Source organism: Mus caroli, unplaced genomic scaffold (genome assembly GCF_978045245.1).
Source record: "Mus caroli unplaced genomic scaffold, Mus_caroli_1 scaffold_7, whole genome shotgun sequence".
In the NCBI taxonomy this organism is placed as follows: domain Eukaryota; kingdom Metazoa; phylum Chordata; class Mammalia; order Rodentia; family Muridae; genus Mus; species Mus caroli.
Genome location: NW_028227262.1, coordinates 7,299,044 through 7,322,013, shown reverse-complemented (window position 1 = coordinate 7,322,013; position 22,970 = coordinate 7,299,044). Strand labels below are relative to the sequence as shown.

The following is a 22,970-nucleotide window of genomic DNA, read 5'->3' as shown; positions in this document are numbered from 1 at the left end:
ATTCTTTATTATACTAGTCTGTCACGATAAGGTTTGAGGAGATCTAACAGTTAGTAATGTCCTACATAAGCATGAGAATCTGAGTTCTCATCCCAGCACACATGGGAAAGGTGCAAAAATAGAGGATATGTTTGCAACACTGGATCTGAAGGTGGGAACAGGTAACTCCCTGGGTTTACTTCCCAAGCAGCCTAAACGAGCCAGCAAATACCAGATAGGTGACATCCTGTCTCAGAATCACCAAGTGCATGAACCTGAGAGTCAGCAGCTGAGGTTGCCTTCTGGTCTTCATATGCACGGGTACCTGCATACCATGCACATGTGCACGCACAGACACACACACACACGCATACACACACAATACATACATACATATATACATACACTAAATAAATGCAAAAACAAATAAGTGAAAGAAGCTAGTGATATGAAAAGATAAATTATCTCTCCATCTTAACTACACATCAAGTTTGAATCCCGCCTAAGACTCATGAAACACTATCAGAACAAAAGGCAAATTCCATCCAAAGTAATTTATAGTTTTAACTTTAATGTTGACTTATGTGTATGCTTCTGAATCTGTGTGTATACAAACAGGCACATGTGGATGTCTGAAGAAGGCAGAAGAGAGTGTCAGAAGGCCTGGAACTGGAGTTGGGAGGTCCCCCATGTGGGTGCTGAGAACCAAACATGTCCTCAGAAAGAGCACCAAGTGCTCATTACTCCAGAGGTATCTCTTTAACCCACCCAGAGCATTCTAATTCAGATAACTTCAACAATGATCTCAACGGCTTTGAAATCACAAAATAATGCTAAGGCTCTGTCCAGTATGTACAAAACATCTGGAATTATAACATCAAGTGTACATATACGGAATAAATTGAGTTGTTCACAAAAATATGAATCTGTGTTAAGCGTGACTACATCTTGCTTTTAGGCAGAGATGGCTTAAATGATAGCACATATTAATACGGTACGCAAATATCAGCCCAGACACTGAAAAGATGTTTACCATGTTGGTTCCAGTTCCAACAGACTTCTCACAGCCTGCGAGGCAAGCTGACATGTATGATAGGCCATTGTCTCCACACACTGGATCCCATGTGTTCGTTAAGCAGCTACACCTTGTGTTGCAGTCAGCAAGGACCTTGTTCTCCACATATAGAGGGTGCTGAACTCTGAAATTATATAAAATGATAAGTAAAAACCTACTCAAGCACTTTATTTTGTTCTCTTTATCTTAGCATGTGCATACACACATATACATACACACTCACAGGAAGAGGCTGGGGGGGGGGGAGATTTAGTCTTTCTCTTAGAGCAGAAACAGAAATATTCACATATTGACATGTGGTCCCTATACTATGTTTTTGGCAGACAAATTATCTTTTCCAGTGGTCACATGATTCAAATCAAATGATGCATATGAAATTTCTTATAACTTTATGGTTGAAATTATTTAAATCTTATAATTCTTAAGGGCTTTGAAAGAAATATTACTTTTAATCTCTCTCTCTCTCTCTTTGTGTCTCTGTCTCTTTATCTAAGTCTCTATGCTCACATGTGTGAGTATGAGTGTTGTATATGTGTGTGTGTGTGAGAATATCTAAAAATGGAAGTAGAAACAATAAAGAAATCACTAAGAGAGACAACTCTGGAGATACAAGGCCTAAGGACCCTGGACATTAGCTCTACTCTGTTGAGAAAATTTCATAAAGATGAACATTCATGAATTAATACTATTTAGAAAACCTGATGATTTTATAGACTACCTGATTTCATTCAAATAATTTCCAGAAAGTTGTTAGAAATGGTTTTAGTTATTTTGCCAGAAAGATATGATAAAACTAGAATCAAGAATAAAATGTGCCCCCTTCCCATAGAATAGTAAGGGGTTTGTAATAAGGAATACGAGGGGCTTTCACAATTACACTAAAAAGAGAAATAGACTTGGGACAAATTTATAACCAAAGAAAAACTTTCGTTCCTGCTCAGATCCAAGGATGAAGCCACAGGTGTACACGATAATAAAGCAAAAACATATGAAACTTGCTTTGAACTTAATATCAAAATACTCCTGTAACTCCCCTCATGTACTACATTTTTAACTATGAGGTAATTTTCTAAGAACTTTTGTCTATAAAAAGGTCAGAGCAAAGAAACAAAGTTCTGGTTTGGGGTAGGGGTTCTTCCCTATTTAATCATCCATCTATCCAAATGTATGTTGAAGGTATTTGGGCATCAACCCCATACAACAAATGTATTTATAGGCCTTTTTGTCTATAGATAGGTGTGTAGATTTATGTGTATGCATGTAAGCATGCATAAAAACTTGTACAGTTGATTGAAGCCGGGTGGACTTGACCAAGCACATGCATATTTGCCTGTGTAAGGAATTTTTTTCCTTTCTTTTTTTCTCTGGTTCAGGAAGAGTTAATGAGCTCCAAACCTTTTTTTTTTTTTTTTAATTATCTTTACTTTTATTTGATTGTTTTCTTATACAGTTCTGGCATGGAGACTTTAAAAAAGGATTATAAGTTCATGTATATATTGAAGTTCAATAAAATAACTTAAAAAACATTTACATGTATATCACTAAATCTCCATAAAAAAAATAGCATAGTTTTGATACAGCATAGGCTAGCATGATTTGGTAAATGGGACAGTAGACGTTTTCAAGAGATCTTCCGAATGTCACAGGTGGGGATGGAAAGACTAAACTTGCCAAGATTTGTCAAGTATTAAACAGTAGATAAAATGCACTAGAAAATGAAATACAGTTCGAAATACATACATCTCTAACAGCAAGAGACTCCTGATTAAATAGAGATGTATATTTAGAGTTCCTAAATAGAAAATAGAATATTTCTCACAAACAGTATTGTAACATCAAGTGAGACATACTACAGGAGCCACCCGAAAATCTGGACATGTGTGTAAGTCATAGGTTTCCTTTGGCTAGAGTTAATATCATGTTGTCTAAACTTTAAGTGAAGTGGGATGTTGAATTTAGCAAAATCTTAGAACTTCATAAAGTACTGATTCATAAGTTTGAGTACTAATGAACTGCAGAGTCCATTTCTTACTTATATGGCTATGACAAAAATCATTCCCATGAGCCTAATTGTCTAAAATGTGAATATTACCTGTAAGCAAAGTCAACGAAGGCCAGTTAGGTCCTTGAGCCAGAGATGGAGGAAAACAGCGCTGATCAGCGCAGATAGTAAGAGAGTTACAGAATAAGAGCCCTGCACTTCAATCTGCAAATTCATCTGGAATAACAAAAAACCTAGGATAGCAAAAACTCTTCTCAAGGATAAAAGAACCTCTGGTGGAATCACCATGCCAGACCTAAAGCTTTACTACAGAGCAATTGTGATAAAAACTGCATGGTACTGGTATAGTGACAGACAAATAGACCAATGGAATAGAATTGAAGACCCAGAAATGAACCCACACACCTACGGTCACTTGATCTTCGACAAGGGAGCTAAAAACATCCAGTGGAAGAAAGACAGCATTTTCAACAAATGGTGCTGGCACAACTGGTTGTTATCATGTAGAAGAATGCGAATCGATCCATTCCTATCTCCTTGTACTAAGGTCAAGTCTAAGTGGATCAAGGAACTTCACATAAAACCAGAGACACTGAAACTTATAGAGGAGAAAGTGGGGAAAAGCCTTGAAGATATGGGCACAGGGGAAAAATTCTTGAATAGAACAGCAATGGCTTGTGCTGTAAGATCGAGAATTGACAAGTGGGACCTCATGAAACTGCAAAGCTTCTGCAAGGCAAAAGACACCATCAATAAGACAAAAAAACCACCAACAGATTGGGAAAGAATCTTTACCTATCCTAAATCAGATAAGGGTCTAATATCCAATATATATAAGGAACTCAAGAAGGTGGACTCCAGAAAGTCAAATAACCCCATTAAAAAATGGGGCTCAGAATTGAACAAAGAATTCTCACCTGAAGAATATCAAATGGCAGAGAAGCACCTGAAAAAATGTTCAACATCCTTAATCATCAGGGAAATGCAAATCAAAACAACCCTGAGATTCCACCTCACTCCAGTCAGAATGGCTAAGATCAAAAATTCAGGTGACAGCAGATGCTGGCGGGGATGTGGAGAAAGAGGAACACTCCTCCATTGTTGGTGGGATTGCAAGCTTGTACAACCACTCTGGAAATCAGTCTGGCGGTTCCTCAGAAAATTGGACATAGTACTACCGGAGGATCCAGCAATACCTCTTCTGGGCATATATCCAGAAGATGTCCCAACCGGTAAGAAGGACACATGCTCCACTATGTTCATAGCAGCCCTATTTATAATAGCCAGAAGCTGGAAAGAACCCAGATGTCCCTCAACAGAGGAATGGATACAGAAATTATGGTACATTTACACAATGGAGTACTACTCAGCTATTAAAAAGAATGAATTTATGAAATTCCTAGCCAAATGGATGGACCTGGAGGGCATCATCTTGAGTGAGGTAACACAATCACAAAGGAACTCACACAATATGTATTCACTGATAAGTGGATATTAGCCCAAAACTTAGGATACCCAAGATATAAGATACAATTTGCTAAACGCATGAAACTCAAGAAGAATGAAGACCAAAATGTGGACACTGTGCCCCTTCTTAGAATTGGGAACAAAACACCCAGGGAAGGAGTTACAGAGACAAAGTTCGGAGCTGTGATGAAAGGATGGACCATCTAGAGACTGCCGTATCCAGGGATCCATCCCATAATCAGCTTCTAAACGCTGACACCATTGCATACACTAGCAAGATTTTGCTGAAAGGACCCAAAGATAGTTGTCTCTTGTGAGACTATGCAGGGGCCTAGCAAACACAGAAGTGGATGCTCACAGTCAGCTATTGGATGTATCACAGGGCTCCCAATGGAGAAGCTAGAGAAAGTACCCAAGGAGCTAAAGGGATCTGCAACCCTATAGTTGGAACAACATGATGAACTAACCAGTACCCCGGAGCTCTTGTCTCTAGCTGCATATGTATCGAAAGATGGCCTAGTCGGCCATCACTGGAAAGAGAGGCCCATTGGACTTGCAAACTTTATATGCCCCAATATAGGGGAATGCCAGGGCCAAAAGAATGGGAATGGGAGGGTAGGGAAGTGGGGGGCGGTATGGGGGACTTTTGGGATAGCATTGGAAATGTAATTGAGGAAAATATGTAATAAAAAAAAACAGTGAAAAAAAAAAGAGCCCTGCACTTATTTAAGCATAACTAATAAGATATAAGGTCAGGGAGTGTCAGTTTTTGGCCTCCATCTAACATGGTTTCCAACTCAGTACCATTCCCCAAAGGACCAGGGCAGGCCCCAGGCAGATACCTTACCATGGCAAGCTTTGCATGGGTTCTGGAGACCTGAACTTGGGATCTCCTGCCTGTTCAGCAAGCGCTTTACTACTTTGAAAGCTTTATGGGAGAACAAAATATATGAATAATTTAGGCTAAGACCTTCAGATTTACTTTTCTTTATTATACTTTAAAGCAGACTAAGATATCCCCATGGCTCCACCCATACGTATGTGAAATCATAAACTTACTCACTGGTAGTCCCCAGACCCTTTTTACAGACTTACAATGTGTGTGGGCTGCTATAGGATTGATGGGTAGACAGAAAATACAAGGTAACCATGGATCACGGCTATTAATTTATAATAAAATGATCCAATCATATATAATCCCTGGAGAAAATGGACTAGCAATTGTAAGAATATTATGATGTTCATTGGAAAAAAAACATACCCTTCATAAGAGGTAGTTAAGCCAGCAACTTGGAAATTATCACAGGTTATCATAAAGTGAAAGTAAGACAGAAGGTACTCAAACAGGGATAGGCAGAATGCCATGTATGCAGCCTTCTTGACAGTAATCCTGAACTTCTTCATAATAAAGCCAATAAGTAAATATCCAATGCAGATTGGAGGTAAGTTACAAACACCTATAAATGCAAGTAAAATAGTATTTACAAAGCAGCAGAAAATAAACGTTATCAATTTACCTAATACACACTACTTAAGAAATGATTTAGCTCTAATGTGCAAATGATTGTAAATCCTACTCGCTTGCATATTATATACAAAGAGGTTTTCAAATGCTCCCTAATATCACTTTAAAAACATAGTTAGCAACACAGTTATAATCATTTTTAACGAGTTATAAACACTTTATGAGCAACACACAAGAGCATGTATACACATATGTTTATGATATTAGATGTTTCATGTATTTCTTTTGACTTTGTAAACTGGGATTTTGACTCAACTCTGGGTGATTTTTGAAGGCTGCTGCTGAGTCCATTCTTCTCAAGTATAGAACATTGTTGATGTTGTTCAGCATTCTTACTCAGTGACTCTATTTCCCTACACAAAAACTTTAAGAAAGAAAGAGAGAGAGAGAAGAAAGAAGAAGAAGAAGAAGAAGAAGAAGAAGAAGAAGAAGAAGAAGAAGAAGAAGAAGAAGAAGAAGAAGAAGAAGAAGAAGAAGAAGAAGAAGAAGAAAAAGGTAGGAAGGAAGGAAGGAAGGAAGGAAGGAAGGAAGGAAGGAAGGAAGGAAGGAAGGAAGGAAGGAAAGAGGAGGAAGGAAGGAAGGAAGGAAGGAAGGAAGGAAGGAAGGAAGGAAGGAAGGAAGGAAAGAGGAGGAAGGAAGGAAGGAAGGAAGGAAGGAAGGAAGGAAGGAAGGAAGGAAGGAAGGAAGGAAGGAAGGAAGGAAGGAAAGAGGAGGAAGGAAGGAAGGAAGGAAGGAAGGAAGGAAGGAAGGAAGGAAGGAAGGAAGGAAGGAAGGAAGGAAGGAAGGAAAGAGGAGGAAGGAAGGAAGGAAGGAAGGAAGGAAGGAAGGAAGGAAGGAAGGAAGGAAGGAAGGAAGGAAGGAAGGAAGGAAGGAAGGAAAGAGGAGGGAGAGAGAGAAAGGAGGAGGAGGAAGAGAGGAGAAGAAAAAATCCTGAGTAGGGTGGATTCACACAACACCAGCACCAGGCTTAGAAGAACGTAACCTTCCTTTGCAGCTCCACACCACTGCATCTAATTTTATACATCTGAGGGTACAGACTGGAATTTGGACTTTCAGAGAATTCTATATAATATGGATGAGCCAGCCTGTAATCCTCAGTTGTCAAGAGTATAAAGTAGGATCCCTGGGTTTAGTGTAACTAACAAGGAAAAGAAAGTGGTTGCACAGACTCATCAGACCAACAGGGGTCTGAGCAACTGAATTAGTAATAATGTGGAGAGCAAGAACTGAAGCCCAGATGTAACATTTGGGAGTAAGATACAGAACCCCAGTGAGTTAACTCTGAATTCCTCTTTGAATTAACATGTTGCCTGTCTGAAGATTGACGGATACGAGCTTTCCCAAGATCGAAATAACTGTGATGGTTTACCCTTCTGCTTGGAGAGAGATCAGAGAGGGTATTTCTGGTCACTTCCTTTTCCTATCCTTACTTGATTTCCCTGGAGACTGGAAAGAAGAAATTTACAAGAACATCCTATCAGATTTCAATCTTGTAGTTGTCACTGAGTCTCGCCATCTTACTGTTTATCATGCCCTTGGGTCTAGTGTTTACCATGCTATCGTGGGAGGGGGAAGTGCTATGAAGGAAATAATGAACGTACATACCTATGAGGAGGACGACCTCTGAAGTAGATTTTCCATACTGCTGCTCCAGGTATTTGGGCAAGAAGGTAAACATACTGATAAATGCGTTTATCTGGAGAACACTTGTCAGGATGAGAAGCATGTAAATAGGATTGCAGGAGAGGCTCTTCATGAATGGCAAGAAATCTAAAACAAAAGAGAAAAGTTGGCCTTGCCTTTCCAGTGTTCTAAAATGTTCTCACAGATTCTGTGCTATGAGACAAATGCATTTGATAGGTCTTTACCCCTTGGAGCTAAAGTTCTAGATAATTGTTTTGGTCACTCTGAAGTTAGCAACACATGAGCTGTCCACAAACTAGAACACACTTGTGCCAGCAAGTAAAACCATAAGGAGATAGGGTCAAGTCTGTGGTCACACTGCTTCATTTATTTTTCTTTCCTTTCTGTCTACTCATATCCTTCAGACACCAGAGAGTGAATAGTCTGTTCTCTGGAATCTGGAAGAAACTGGCTTTGATGAAGGTTGAGTACAGACACTGACGCTATCAGTCTGTGATATAAGAATGGATAACCTAACAGCTTAGGAGGGCTGCAGGAATCATGCTACTGCCCAGACAACCACAGCGTCTTACCAGCTATTCACACCTAGTAATCCTCATAAGCATCTTAACATGAGGGTCTCCCTGTAAGGAATACTGCTGACTCAGCTGGGGTCTCCCTGTAAGGAATACTGCTGACTCAGCTGGGGTCTCCCTGTAAGGAATACTGTTGACTCAGCTGGGTTCTCCCGGTAAGGAATACTGCTGACTCAGCTGGGGTATACCAAGTATCTTCCAAGTGACTTAGCCAAAACTGTTCCCTGTTTAAGAAGTCAGACTCAAGCTTGTAACCTGTGTGAAATTCACACTTGATAGTCTCTTCCCTCTATATGTCTTCATGTCTACTGTCTTGACTGGCTGATTTTATACTATCCTTCATAAATTGTCTAATATTTTAATGAGAGAAAACTATCAAGAAGAAACCATTTAGAAGTAGAGGCCGAGCAGTTTAATGAAAAGGACTGGTAATAAGGACACATGCTCCACTATGTTCATAGCAGCCTTATTTATAATAGCCAGAAGCTGGAAAGAACCCAGATGCCCCTCAACAGAGGAATGGATACAAAAAATGTGGTACATTTACACAATGGAGTACTACTCAGCTATTAAAAACAATGAATTTATGAAAATCCTAGGCAAATGGATGGACCTGGAGGGCATGATCCTGAGTGAGGTAACCCAATCACAAAAGAACTCAAATGATATGTACTCACTGATAAGTGGATATTATCCCAGAAACTTAGAATACCCAAGATACAAGATACAATTTGCAAAACACATGAAGCTGAAGAAGAACAAAGACCAAAGTGTGGACACTTTGCCCTTTCTTAGAATTGGGAACAAAACACTCATGGAAGGAGTTACAGAGACAAAGTTTGGAGCTGAGAGGAAAGGATGGACCATCTAGATACTGCCATACCCGAGATCCATCCCATAATCAGCTTCCAAACGCTGACACCATTGCACACACTAGCAAGATTTTGCTGAAAGGACCCAGATATAGCTGTCTCTTGTGAGGCTATGCCGGGGCCTAGCAAACACAGAAGTGGATGCTCACAGTCAGCTATTGGATGGATCACAGGGCCCCCAATGGAGGAGCTAGAGAAAGTACCCAAGGAGCTAAAGGGAATTTTTAAGAGTCAAATCTGAGGTAAGTCATGTAAGTCAGGTCCCCTCTCATGTCAGTCGTTTCTACGTAGTGGCTGTAGAAGACAATTAACACAACTGAGTAGTGATGGTTACCGACAAGCTGTCTTATCTCAGCACAAGTGACAAGTGCCCACTGACCACAGACCCATCTAAACCAAACAGAGTTTAAAGTTTCCATGTTTGCCTTTAGTGATTCCTCGGTTTTCCTCCTTGGCCTTTTCCCTGTGCTTCTCCTCTTTGGCATTTTCAGTTCTATCCCCATTATCCTGTACTCCTTCCTTTGGGAGTGTTTTTGGAAAGAAGAAAAAGGGGATGCTGGTCAGGATATTCACTCCTGCACAGACCAAAAAGCCAATCCACCAAGCACCGACCCAGCGTGTATCAGTGGGAGTTATGGTCAGGTCATCTGAAAAGAAATACAGATACTGCATTAACTTGTGTCATTCTTTCCTATGTAAACTATAATAAATTACTGAGATCCACAATTTCATCTATGCATAAACTTTGTATATCATTTGTAAACTATTCACAATTGATTATTCTTGTTTTGGGACCTTGAGCTTGTGATCCTCTACCTCTGCTTATTAAATGCCGAGATTATTGGCTTCTGCCACCCCACCAGGGTCTAATTGAAACCTTTAGAAAAATTGTGTGACATTAATCAATTGGGTGAAATTAAAAATTATGTAAGAAGAAAGAGCTCTGGAGTTCTACATTGCATAAGAGCTAAAACTACATTTCAATTGACAGAAACAAGATTTGAGACATATTTAAGGAGATAGCTTTAGCCTGGCATCTCAAAACACCACAGTGGTTGTGGAAGGGGACTGGAAGGACATTTCAGTGGCTAACAGTTATTGTTGTTCCTACAGAGGTCCTGAGTTGTATTCCAAGCACCCAAATAGAAGTTCACAACTTTCTGTAACTCTGTTTTTGAGAGATCTAATACACTCTTCTCAATTCAGCACACACCCACAATCACAGTGCATACAAGTATAACTAAACACAGACAAACACACACAAACACGCACACACACACACATACACAGCCATACACATACATAAAGAAAATAGCATAAAATACATGTTATCAAATAATTTTATGTATTCAATAAAAAGTTAATGTGGTCTAGCAGTATGTGGTCATATATCCTGCAGCAGCAAATGATCCATTTTTCATGTGGAACCTTTATAGATTGGGGTTATCACATAACTGAAAGATCTGTCTTATTAGCCATCATGATTGCCTCATTGGAAAAATAAACAATGGAAGTAAATCTTAAACCAAATTGTGGCTGAAATATGGTGGAACAATAATGGATTTTAAATCAGAATGAGGCAATTTGCCCTTCCTGCTGGCCCCCTTACGTCTGCCATCTGTAAGTAGTGATAATTTACCTAACTGGGGGTCAAAGGAGCGAGTGCAACAATATTCCTGAGCATCCTGCCAGACTCTAGGGACTGAGCTGCATAAATAAAATGCATTGTGTTACCTGTATTCACAGACCCTGTGTCTACATAAATTCTTGCACAGAAGGATCCCAACAAAAGTCCAATAATTGGGCCAATCATCTTTCCTGATTCTAAAATCCCTGGAAGCAAACACAGGAGGTTACATAACCACACATTTGGATTGCATTAAAACAAAAAACCTTGAAATTGAATTATTTATAATCTTCAATGAGCTACATACCTTACTACCTCATATTTTTTATATATTTAACATACAAATAAATGAAGCTTAATATGTATATAACATGTATATGTTAGATGTACATATGTGAGTTACATATACCTACATTGGTTTTTATAAATATTGAAAAAGAAGCTCCCATTGTTTCAAAATGGAATATTCCCCAGCCCCTCCTCTGTTACGCAGTTGTTTCCTAGGGGATGGAACCCTTCCTGTGCAGGGCAACAGGGTTGGTCTTTAGATCATGTAGAATAGAACCATGTCCCCTTCATTTTGCTTTACTTCCCAGTCACAAGATGTATGGTTTTCCTACACTAATCCTTCCACCACAATGAACTGCCTTATGACAGGACTCCAAACCACACAGTTGAGCAACATAGACCATATACATCAAAGCTGTGAGCAAAATGAAAATTTATTCTTTATAAAATATCATCTCAGACATTTACTAAAGGAAAAAGAGTTGACTGACACAGACGTCATTACTTAAAGCCACCTTCCAAATTCTCTTTTATGCTGCGGTAAAGGCAAAGGCTGTACCATCATAGGCAGTCCCAGCAAAGCCATGATGTGAGCAAGGTCTTCTGATGCTTCCGCGGCCATGGTTTAAGAGAGTCTCGGTGATGGCTAACTTTCACGGTCAACCTGACACAACCTAGAATTACCTGGGAGGGGGGTCTTAGTGAAGTAATATCTACATTGGGGTTACCTGTGGACATGTCAGTAGGAGATTATCTTAATTAAGTTAATTGATGTGAAAAGACCAATCCCACTGTGCGCAACACTATTTCCTAGGCAGGCAGTTCTGAGCTATGTAAGAGCAAAGAAACAGCTGAGCACAATCATGTAAGCAAAGATATAGCACGCATACATTCACTCTCTGCTCTAGTGAGTGTGACCACTGCTTCAGCTCCTGGTGCTGTGACTTCGTTGTGGTGGTGGAACTTTAAGTCAGATGAACCCCTTACTCTTCAGAGTTAGACTTTACTCACAGAAACAGAAATGAAATTAGAACAGTTTCCAAAGCAGCGTGTGTGTTGTAATGAATTTCTGGTAGTGCGTCTTCATCAACGCTCTACTCTTGGGACTTCCTTCTTGGGAAAGAATGTGCCCAGCTTGGCAGTGGCATGTCTCATTCTTTCAGTGAGCCACACATGGCTGCCAAGGTGTGGATACCCCAAGCCTGGAGGTACTGGGGAGACTCAATTCATTTGCAGATTCTAGCTCCCTGAAGGAGCCCTGTTCATTGCGTCCATTTTTTATCTTTATTCTCTTGACTTACTTGATATTGTTGGCTTGGTCCTCTTTTGTCTGCTTCCTCCTAACACCTTCTCCAAACTGTGCATGCATTGTTCACTCTGCTCCCATGGATAGTCCTTGCTGACCTTGCTTTCTCTCACTCTACCCCCTAAAGAGAAGAATCCCCCAATGTCTGAACCTATAGATTCTCAGGACTTATGTGTCTTCACAAGGCAACCTCCTTTCTTCTTGATTTAACTTATTTGTCCACATAGATAGCTGTCAGCTGTTACATTTGGCTTGTATATCTCTTCAGCTGCAGAACCATATATAAAACCGCATTCGGGGGTGGGTGAGATGGTTCAGCGGGTAAGAACACTGGCTGCTCTTCCGAAAATTCTGAGTTCAAATCCCAGCAACCACATGGTTGTGGGAACTAAAAGGGGTGAGAGGAAGGAGGAGGGAGGGAGGATAGCCCTCGACAGGCCAGAGTTCTTCCTATGCTCTGGGCAGGTGGACATGGGAGGGCTGCCAGATGCTTTCCACTGGGCCCCGGGTGGGCATCTAAGCCACTGACCCCAACTGACAGGGGGTGGACAAGGGGCAGCCCCCGACCAGGGCCCCAGAGAGAGTAAGAGCAGCGGGCCTTGATGAACAGAGACAGTCTACGGTTTTAGAGCTTTATTATAGAAAGGCAGGAGGAAAGAAAGGAGGTAGAAGCAGAAAGAGAGCAGCCATGGCCAAGAAGAGAGAAGGGGAAAAAAGAGAGAGAGAAAAGGCTAGAGTAAGAGGGAAAGAGAGGAAGAGAGAGGAGTGGAGAGAGGAAGAGAGCAAGAGGAGTGAGAGAGTGAGGAGGGGCTGAACAGCTCCTCTTAAAGTATGCTGCTATCTTTTCTGTTGCTAGGTAACTGGGGAGGAGTTTAGCCTGAAGGTCAGAAGCTTGGGACATTGCCTACTTGACTACGACCCATGCTTCTCTTGTGGGGGTTAAGGGGACGGTAACTTCTACAGGAGCCAGAGTTCCAGGAGCATTAGGGAATGCCTACAGAGCCATGTAGGTGAATTATCACCACTCAGGGTTCAAACTTCAGCTTGACTGGAGACTAGGCCGCCTGTTTATAGCCCAACGCCCAACACATGGTGGCTCACAATCACCCGTAATGAGATCTGATGCCCTCTTCTGATGTTGTCTGAAGACAGCTACAGTGTACTTATTTATACTAATAAATATTTGGGCTGGAGCAAGCAGGGACTGAGCAAGTGGGGCCGACTGGAGAGAGTGGGGTTGACCAGAGCAAGCAGAGGTCCTAAATTCAATTCCCAATAACTGGATGAAGGCTCACAATTATCTGTACAGCTACAGTGTGTATTCATATACATAAAATAAATAGATAAATCTTAAAAAGAAAACTTACACACTAGATTTCTAGTTTTTAGTTATTTGATTATATTATGCATTTCTAATTTTTAGTTATTTGATTATATCATGCACACATATATAATATTTATATAATTATACAGTTCTTCAATTATAAAACTGAGCTATTTATATACTAGACATGAGATATATGAATTATATATCTTATTAATCTTAATATAGCTATATTCTATATACTTATAGTTATGATATTTTATAAATTTATCTTTATAATTTATTTATATAGTTTTGGTAAAGAAATTCATATTTTTAAAATTTATTGCTGGAAAGTGATTCTATTTTTCCTTAGATGTTGGTAAAGGGATCAGAACAGAATGACTAGATTAAAACTACAAAAAATATTGCCAAATTAAAAAGTCTCTAAAAAGGAACAAAAGCTATTTTTTAATTTAATTCATCTTAATTAATCCTAAATTTATTCCTGTCTTCTTTTAGCCTCTTTGATTTTTTGTTTGTTTATTTAAGTCTATATTAATCAAAAATTTCTCTATATACAAAGTTATGGATTTTTAATCAACTTATAAGTTGAACAATCTTATAATCAACTTACAAACTGAACAATCTCATTACCTACAGAGCTGTAGCACTCTGCCCACACCCTGGAAACCAGTAAACATTCAAAGTTGATAGATTTACTCAAGAACATATGCAAATTATTCATAATAAGCTAAGATCATTTAGGAGGCAGTATAAGAAGGTGGTCACTAAGTTGGCTATTGCCAGTATGGGAGATGTATAAGATGAAAGATTACAAAGAAGAAAACAGTACCACTAACCCCATAGGGAAGCAGAGTACAGAACCCCAGCAATATAAGAGAGCAGCTGGGAAATGAGAAACCAGTTTGTATGGTGAACATGATAGACAAGGCATGATTGAAACAGTTTGGTAAGGCTTATGCTGCCAGAATGTTTGTGAGAACATGACAAGAGAAACAGAGCAGGCACAGGCAGTTGGCTTAGTAGGAGAAGGCACCTGTCCACCAAACCTGAACCCAAAACAACAGTTTAATCCCCAGGCTAACTCCTAAAAGAAAAGCTGGCTTCTGACTCCCACACTAGCATGCACGTGCAAAACACACACACACACACACACACACACACACAGAGTAAAAAATATAAAATTATATTTTAAAATACTACATAAACAAAATGGCCAATGATGAAATTGCAATAACTTATAGATGAAGACCGAAAAGCAGCAAAAAGAGGGAAAAAAAAACAATTGAATCAAGAACATTTTTCCAGGAAATATTGGAGAATCTGGTAATAGTTTAGAGACAGTGTGGTGGCATCAGAGGACTGTAAGGTCAGCAGATCTGAGGCTCTCCATCAGTAAGAAGCAGATGTGTGAAAGCCATGTCTGGAGCTACTGGTCAATCCCTCCTTGAACAATCTCATGATCTACAGAGGCATCACACTCTGCCCACTCTCTGGAAACTACAAAGCATCCAAACCAATAATTGATTTCCACACTCCAATAACTTGCTTTCCTAAAAATGATCCCAAGTCTGAATTTTCAAACTTACCAATATATAAAGGAGAGTTTTCAGATTTGGCAAAATCTTCTATGTAGGAAATACCCAAGGGCATGATGGGAGTTTCACCAATTCCACGTATGATGTTTCCTACCAGTACATATATCCACATTAATGATTTCATTTCTTTCACACACTCTGCATTAAAACAAGAGAAAACTATGTGTGTATTTTGACAGTCAACTAGTATTGACCATTTAAATTTATCTGCAACTATTTCGCTGGTTACAGGCCATGACCATTCAGCATATTACTATGCTGGTTGTGACTTAATGAGTCACCCCTACTGTGTATTTTGAAGGAATTCTAACCAATGAAGTGTAAGTGTGATGGTGAAACCAATTCCCACTCAGGGAAAGGTAGAAACCTCTTCCCAATTCAGCTTTTAGTGGCAACACATTGATTGGGAGTATTTACGCCATAGAAATAGGCCAACAGTAAAAACAAAGACTTCCCTTCACCTCCAGGGACTGAGTTTTCTACCAACCAGGGAACCCAGTTAGTTAATGTGTGCACTGCCTCATTCCTCCACAACTCTGAAGAAGAAAAACTAAACAAGTGTGTGTGTGTGTGTGTGTGTGTGTGTGTGTGTGTGTGTGTGTGTGTGTCTGGCAATTCTTGTTATATTTACACAACACAGAACTTATAAGGTTTGATGGAAGTTTGAATTCCCTGCAGCCTCAATTACTTTGTAGAATCTAAAGATTTTTAACTCCTTAGTAAACATATTTTTATATAGAGTCCATCATTTAAAATCAACCAAATATTCCCACCAGTTAGAGTAGCAGATGAACAGTAGAATAACAAAAACTAGACTAAAGAGAAGGCAAAAGGGGAAACCTCTGAAGGTTTCCATGCATCTCCCAAGTTTGTTCAAAGCTAAATGAAGCTGTGGCATCATGTTTTCAGAGAAGTGAAGGACAATGTACTTTCAATGTCTTGAGTACAATTGGGCCATGACGTCAAACTCTTATCCTTTCCTAGTTCAGTAAAATCGATTTCTATCTCTAGGTATTCAGATTCTTATCTTTGATAAACAAGATGGTTTCTGTCTAGAGATCACAGGGAAAGGTCAAACCTTCTTCTAAGGTAAAATAGAAGGCATAAGATACTGAAAGACTCAAGTGCTTTTCTGGGGCTCTTCACTGGGGGGAAATCTTAATTCATTAACTGCAATGAAAGAAAGTATAAGGGGAACTTTTCAAAAATCAGATCAAGAGGTGTAAAAGCCAGCATACAGGTTACTGTCTAATCAGGAGGTGACAATGGTAGCATGCAGGTCACTGATTTATGTTGCTGTGCTTATGAGGTTCCTGTGCCTCAGAGCTTCAGACATGGCTGCTCTTTGACTCTCAAGCTATTTTGATCTCCACAAATGTCCTGAGGACAGTGACAGTACAAGCCATGGAGACTACTGCAATATCTGTGACATGAATCCAGCATAAAATGGAGATATTCTGGTCTGAGGTGGTTCTGCTGAGTCACCTCCAGACTACATGTTTAGGAAATGTATTGGGTCTTTTACAATGTGATTTTAAAAACATTTTGTAAAGTGGATATGTAAATGTGTGCACCTTCACGAGTGTATGTGCATCACATGCAAACAAGTGCCCTGGAGGCCAGAAGAGGCACTCAGTTTCCCAGGACTAGACTTACAGGTGCTTGTGAGCACCCTGGTGCCAGTGCTAGAACCAAAGCAGGCCCTCTGTGTGAATCCTGTTGTGGTTTGAGTGGAAATGCCCCCCTCAAGAAGCTCTAGTATTAAATTCTTAGTCTCCAGTTGATGGTGCTATTTGGGGAGGTTTAGGAAGAATGCCACTGGAGACAGACTTTAAGAGCTGAAAGCCTCACTCTGCTTCCAGGTTGCTCTATCTCTGCCCTATGCTTAGAGTTGAGACGTGAGCTCTGAGCTTCCTGTTCTTACTACCATGCCTCTCTGCTTTGATTGCTTCTTGTTCCTCTAGACTGTTAATTGGTCAACTAAGATCAATCAGAAATATCAGATGTTTAAAGTGATTCATAACAGTAGCAAAATTACAGTTATGGAGTAGAAACAAAAATATTTTATGGGTTGGGGTCACTACAACATGGGGAGCTGTATTAAAGGGTCGCAGAATTAGGAAGGTTGAGAACCACTGATCTAGAACTATAAACACAAATGAACTCTTCCATAAATAAATTCCTTTCATCATAGTATCTATCTATATAAAAGAGAAGCAACTAATATATGCAGTTCATTTACACAGCATCTGGCTGTGCCTGTGAGGGCATGTCCAGAGACAGGCCATCATGGCTCTGCCATAATCAATGGGCTAATTTGTTGATGTAGTCATGAGACTTACATTATTGAGCAGTACTGAAAGGTAAGAGGTGGACCTAGTTGGAGGAAGTTGGTCATGGGAGTTGCATGTTCACAGAGATTATATCTCACCACTTCCTGTATCCTGTACTCTATTCTTCCTGCCCACCAAGAAGTAAAGATCAGTGTCAGCCAATGCTCATGCCACCATGTTACTCTATCCAACACCATGGGACCAAGCTGAGCCATGGTCACAGGCTGAACCCTCTGGAACTGTGAGGGAAAATAAAGATTCCCTCCCTTGAGTTCTTCCCTTGAATTTTAACCACAGTAATAAAACGGTAAGGAATTCAGCATATGAGTGATCTTGAGCTAGGGTCACAGGGCCTGGGGCCAGAGGAAGTAAGGAAAGCACTACTATTCGGTTGAGCTGCGAAGTTATGTCTCTGTTAAAGAGGGAAAAGGAGGCTTAAAAGCAAATTCCTAGGTAATGAAGGAATTCTGAACTATGACTTGTGTGCCCATTCTCCAATGGCGCATAGCACAGACCCAGGGAAGCTTCTTTCCTTCTTGCTGGTTGTATTTCCTATTTGTATGATCACTGTGATGGATGGCTTTTGACAAGTTGACACACATTTAGACATACCCAAGAAGAAGAAATCTCAGTTGGAGAATATGAAGCCTCTATCACATTGCCCTGTGGACGTGTCTATGATGTGTTTTTCTTGTTGGCTAAGTGATGTGATATAGCATAGAGTACTGCGGGTGGTAAGACCCCTGGGCAGGCAAGCCTAAGCTTTATAAGAGAGTTAGCTGAGCCAGCCAGAAGAGCCGCCAGGATGCAGCAATCCTCAGTGGTCACTGCTTTGGTCTGTAACTGCAGGTTCCTACCTTACCTTCTCTCATGGTGGACTATAGTTTGTAAGCTAGATAAACCCTTTCCTCCCTGAGTTGCTTTTAGTCAGTGTTTTATTAAGGCAACAAAAAACTAAATAGATCACATCACATGACTAAATGTATCCTTCTACGTTATTTTTCCTTGAGAGACTAACTCTACAATGTTGTCTAAGAAACAAAGGAGTCTTTAATAAGTACATTCAAACTAAGGAGGGAAAGTAGTTTAGGTTATTAGGCATCTCCCTTCTCTGAAGAAAGAAAGAAATTTTGTTCATTTGTCTTAAATGTCTACCAAACCCAGTATCCTATGAAAGCCCTTCATAAAAGAGCATTCTATGGCCAAGTCTCTGAGCAGAAAGCAATGAGAATCAGGAGTCAACCTGCAGGGTCTTGCGTTGGCCTTAAGGTCTGGGATCTGTTTTCCATACACAAGAAGCTGTTTGAGGACAAGTTGCTTGTAGGTGAAATCGTTGTTTCATATTCGTATCTGTGTGGACACAGGAAACATTCACTGTGAGGAGTTGAGTGCAAGGAGAGCATCTGCAGAAGAGTGATTCCTGCTTCCCTGAAAACAGGGCATTGAGAGCCAGTAAGGACATTTCCACAGCAGTCAGTCTAGTCATTATGAATCCTGTGGTGTGACAATGGACATGATGGAGGTAAATCACTTGCTGCACAAGACTTATGACCTGAGTTCAGTGCCTGAAACCCCCATGGAAGTGGAAGGAGAGGAATGACTATATAAAGTTGTCCTCTGATATACACATGTATACACACACAAGCAAACATGTAAACACAAGCATATCCATACAGACACACAGGCAGACAATAGATGAGTGATAGATAGATAGATAGATAGATAGATAGATAGATAGATAGATAGATAGATAGATGATAGATAAATAGATAGATAGATAGATAGATAGATAGATAGATAGATAGATGATAGATAGATAGATAGATAGATGATGGATAGATAGATAGATAGATAGATAGATAGATAGATAGATAGATAGATGATAGATAGATAGATAGATAGATAGATAGATAGATAGATGATAGATAGATAGATAGATAGATAGATAGATAGATAGATAGATAGAGGAATTCTTTATCATTAAGCTGGACATGTATCTCTGTTTTAAGCTCCAGAACGCATGAACTGGGTGTTGTGGTCCATACCTGTTACTGAAGCACTTGAGAGGTGGAGATGAGAGATTCAGAAGTTCAAAGTCACCCTCAGCTATATAGCACGTTTGAGGGCAGGCCAGGCTTCATGAGAGACTGTTCCCCACCCCACCCACCCCCCCAAAAATTTAAAAAGTGTAAATAAAATTAAGCAATCAGTATTGTCAAAAGAGATTGAAAATCACCAAAAATGTATCCCTACTTACATTTGACTCTCTTCTCTATATGAAAGTAAACTAACTTTCAGATTCTCTATCGTCAACTTTCTGTGATATCTATATGACTATTTCCTAGAAATAATTGGTGTTAGAAAACAAAAGCAAGGAGAGAGAGAGAGAGAGAAAGAGAGAGAGAGAGAGAGAGAGAGAGAGAGAGAGAGAGAGAGAGAGAGAGAGAGAGAGAGAATAAAGTAGAATTAAGAAGACAAAATCTTAAGAGAGACACAAGACAAAACAAGGTATCTGCTCTGGGTTCTCTGAGCTGTGTCCCTATTCTTCCTTTCTGTTAATTCAAATAATCATTCCTCCATGTTTTCAATGAATTCAACAGAATAGAAATACACACATCATAATGAGAGGTGACAGAATCCATCACCTAACAACACAGTGTCATGAGTCCAAAAGTGCTAATAAACTATGGTCATTAATATTGAGCAAATCACTAAGGATCATTGTCCTAGAAAGAAAACGTCAGAATGCAAACATAAAGGAAAGTGTGTCCATCTGAGTCTCTCTCCATTTGAGAGGATGCTGAATTTATTTCTAAGTCTTTCGTAGATGAAAGACAGCAAGGGGGAAACACAAGCTGCTGAATTCTGCATGAGAGGAGCTATACTTGCCAACATTTTCATTTCTGCGCTTCACAACACAGTGCAAAATTCAAAACAACTTTCCCTTAGAACAATTAGCTGGAGATCCACACAGAGATGGCCAGTGAACTGTGGACAATAGCCTGTGTCTCTCTACTCAGGATCCCAAGAGACTAGGACAGATTCAAAGAATTATCACCTTTGGAAGAAGATAGAAAAGCACAATAGTCAAATATTTCTTGATATTGATTTGAATAGATCAGAAGGTTACATATACTTGTCAAATTCTGTCTACTAACTTTCAGTTCCCTTAAAAGTACTGGAGAAGATAAAATATCCTTCATTTGGTCCATTATCACTTAAAACTGAATTGCTCATTCGAGGTCCGTTTATGCCCCTAAATGACAAAAAAAAAAAAAAAATGGCAGTAAAAAGATTTCCAAATGAAAGGGGGCAAAGTCTATTTCTGCAAATGGGTTCAGATGTGGAGATGTAGCTCAGTTGGTCATTGGTGCCTGGCAAGCACCAATCCTGGGATTGATCCTGAGCACTCTGAGAACCCAGTAAAACCAGACCTTCTAGGGAGTGTCTGTCATCCCAGCACTCAGGAGACAAGAGGACCAGAAACAATGAATATCCTTAACTACAGAGTGAGTTTGAGGCCAGCCTGAGGTACATGAGACCGTATTTAAAAAGGGGGAGGAGGGTCTTATGAGATACCAGATGCTTCTGTAGTTAAAGATGTTTGTGCACAGCCTGACAACTTAGATCCCACCTGAGGTACCACAGAGGAGGCCCGCAGAATCAGCTCCCGAGAGTTGTTGTCTGACCTCATATGAAAGCACACACACACACAAACACACACAGAGGCACACACACACACTACCACAACCAACACAACATATACAAGCAAAATAGCTCAAAGTGATTTTAAATATGAAAATGAGAGATTGAAAGTATAACAGATAGTCAACTTAAGCACAATAAAATGTTGAGACTGGGTTGTAGATATCCAAGTTGCCACTGAGTCAGAAGTAAGGTAACCATAACTGCCAGGCTGCAGGAGCAACAGGGGTGCGTTCCAGGCCTCCCTGGAAGCTGCCTGAAGAGAGCCCCAATGCAAGGCCCAGCTGGGCACACAAGGCAAAGTCTAAAGTGATTCTCAGACCTGTCTTTCATCTCTTCAAGTGGATGTGCTCACAGGTACAAGAGGATCCGAACAGGGACACCGAGGGCACAGAGGCCCAAACAAATTTTTTTTTTGCATACTAAAAGGTGATATCCCCATTCCTTCTCTGGCTGGTAGCCAAGTTTCTACCACTTTTCAAGAGTAGAGAATTCCTGCCTAGGATCACAAGTTATGCACTTCTGAGCTGAAAATCATACAGTCCAGCTCAACTGCATCCTATTGAAAACAGAAACAACTCCCACTAACCAAGTCTGTATGTGCATATAGAATTCCAAGTTAGCGTTTGGTTGTTACTCTCTCTTAGATAGGAGTAAATAACCAAGACAATCATGAAGCGAATTCTATTACAGTAAAGTCAAAGACAAATGAAAGCTACCCTTGAAGGAGCCAGAGACAACGGGGACAAACAGAGTCACAGAGGGAAAGACATTGAATTTTTGAGAAAATAACAAGATGCTCCATCAGAAGAGGTATTTGAGGTGGAGGGGTGTTCTTGACAACAAAAATTCATAAATATGATAATATGAGTGGCAAACCCATTCAAGAGGCTGGATGACAAAGTTAATCTCCCAGGAAGCAGCAAGGAGATGAGAAGACATGAAGTTTGAAATTGAAGATGGCAAAATATGAATAGAACATAGGATGCTGTTGCCCAAATAGCAGCTGCAGAAAGGTGGGGTGGGGGGAAGAATATAGTATGAAGGAGAAAAGAGTACAAGAAACTTCACAAAATATCCTGACTGAAGACATCTGATAGAGCTGGCGAAGGATTCATACCAATAGTTATCAAGTTCAGACTGTGGAACTAAAAATGAAACCTGTCACGAGAGTGAGGTACTGGTCACAGGCTTTAGAATACTAATTCTAATTTTAACCCCCACAAACTTTGAGACAATGTCTTCAAAGTTTATAGAGACAAATTTTTTTCCTCTAAAGAACAAAGTGTGAGAGTTTAAGCAGAAAATCACATGGTAGGATATTTAAGAGCAAGATAGAGACCAAGCAAGGTCATTGTTATGGCTTGTCCTTGTAATAGCAATACTTGGAAGACTGAAACAGGAAGATCACCACGAGTTGAAGGCCAGTCTGAGCTACATATTAAATTTCAGACAAGCCTGTGCTATATAGCATGACCCTGTCTCAAATAGAAAAGCAAATGGTGAGGGGGAGACTAGGGAGATGGCTAGGTGGTTAAGAACACTTGTTGCTCTTGAAAAGGACCTGTGCGCATATTCCAGAAACCATATGGTAGCTAACAACCATCTATAACTCCAGTCCATAAAATTCACATACTTTCTTGATCT

The 22,970-nt window shown here is 40.0% G+C and overlaps 1 protein-coding gene across 5 annotated transcripts in view; it reads right to left on the bottom strand.

Annotated features, from left to right (window-relative positions):
• LOC110296298 (solute carrier organic anion transporter family member 1A5) overlaps positions 1–22,970 on the bottom strand; it is an 82,957-nt gene that overhangs the window by 9,007 nt on the left and 50,980 nt on the right. For all 5 annotated transcript variants that reach the window (XM_085839799.1, XM_085839800.1, XM_085839802.1 and 2 more), the window contains 7 exons: positions 18,862–18,968; positions 15,277–15,423; positions 10,874–10,972; positions 9,565–9,786; positions 7,654–7,818; positions 5,785–5,980; positions 1,013–1,178 (listed from right to left, as the gene is read on the bottom strand). In XM_085839799.1, coding sequence (XP_085695925.1) covers positions 1,013–1,178; positions 5,785–5,980; positions 7,654–7,818; positions 9,565–9,786; positions 10,874–10,972; positions 15,277–15,423; positions 18,862–18,968 — 1,102 coding nt within the window. The remainder of the gene's footprint in view (positions 1–1,012; positions 1,179–5,784; positions 5,981–7,653; positions 7,819–9,564; positions 9,787–10,873; positions 10,973–15,276; positions 15,424–18,861; positions 18,969–22,970) is intronic.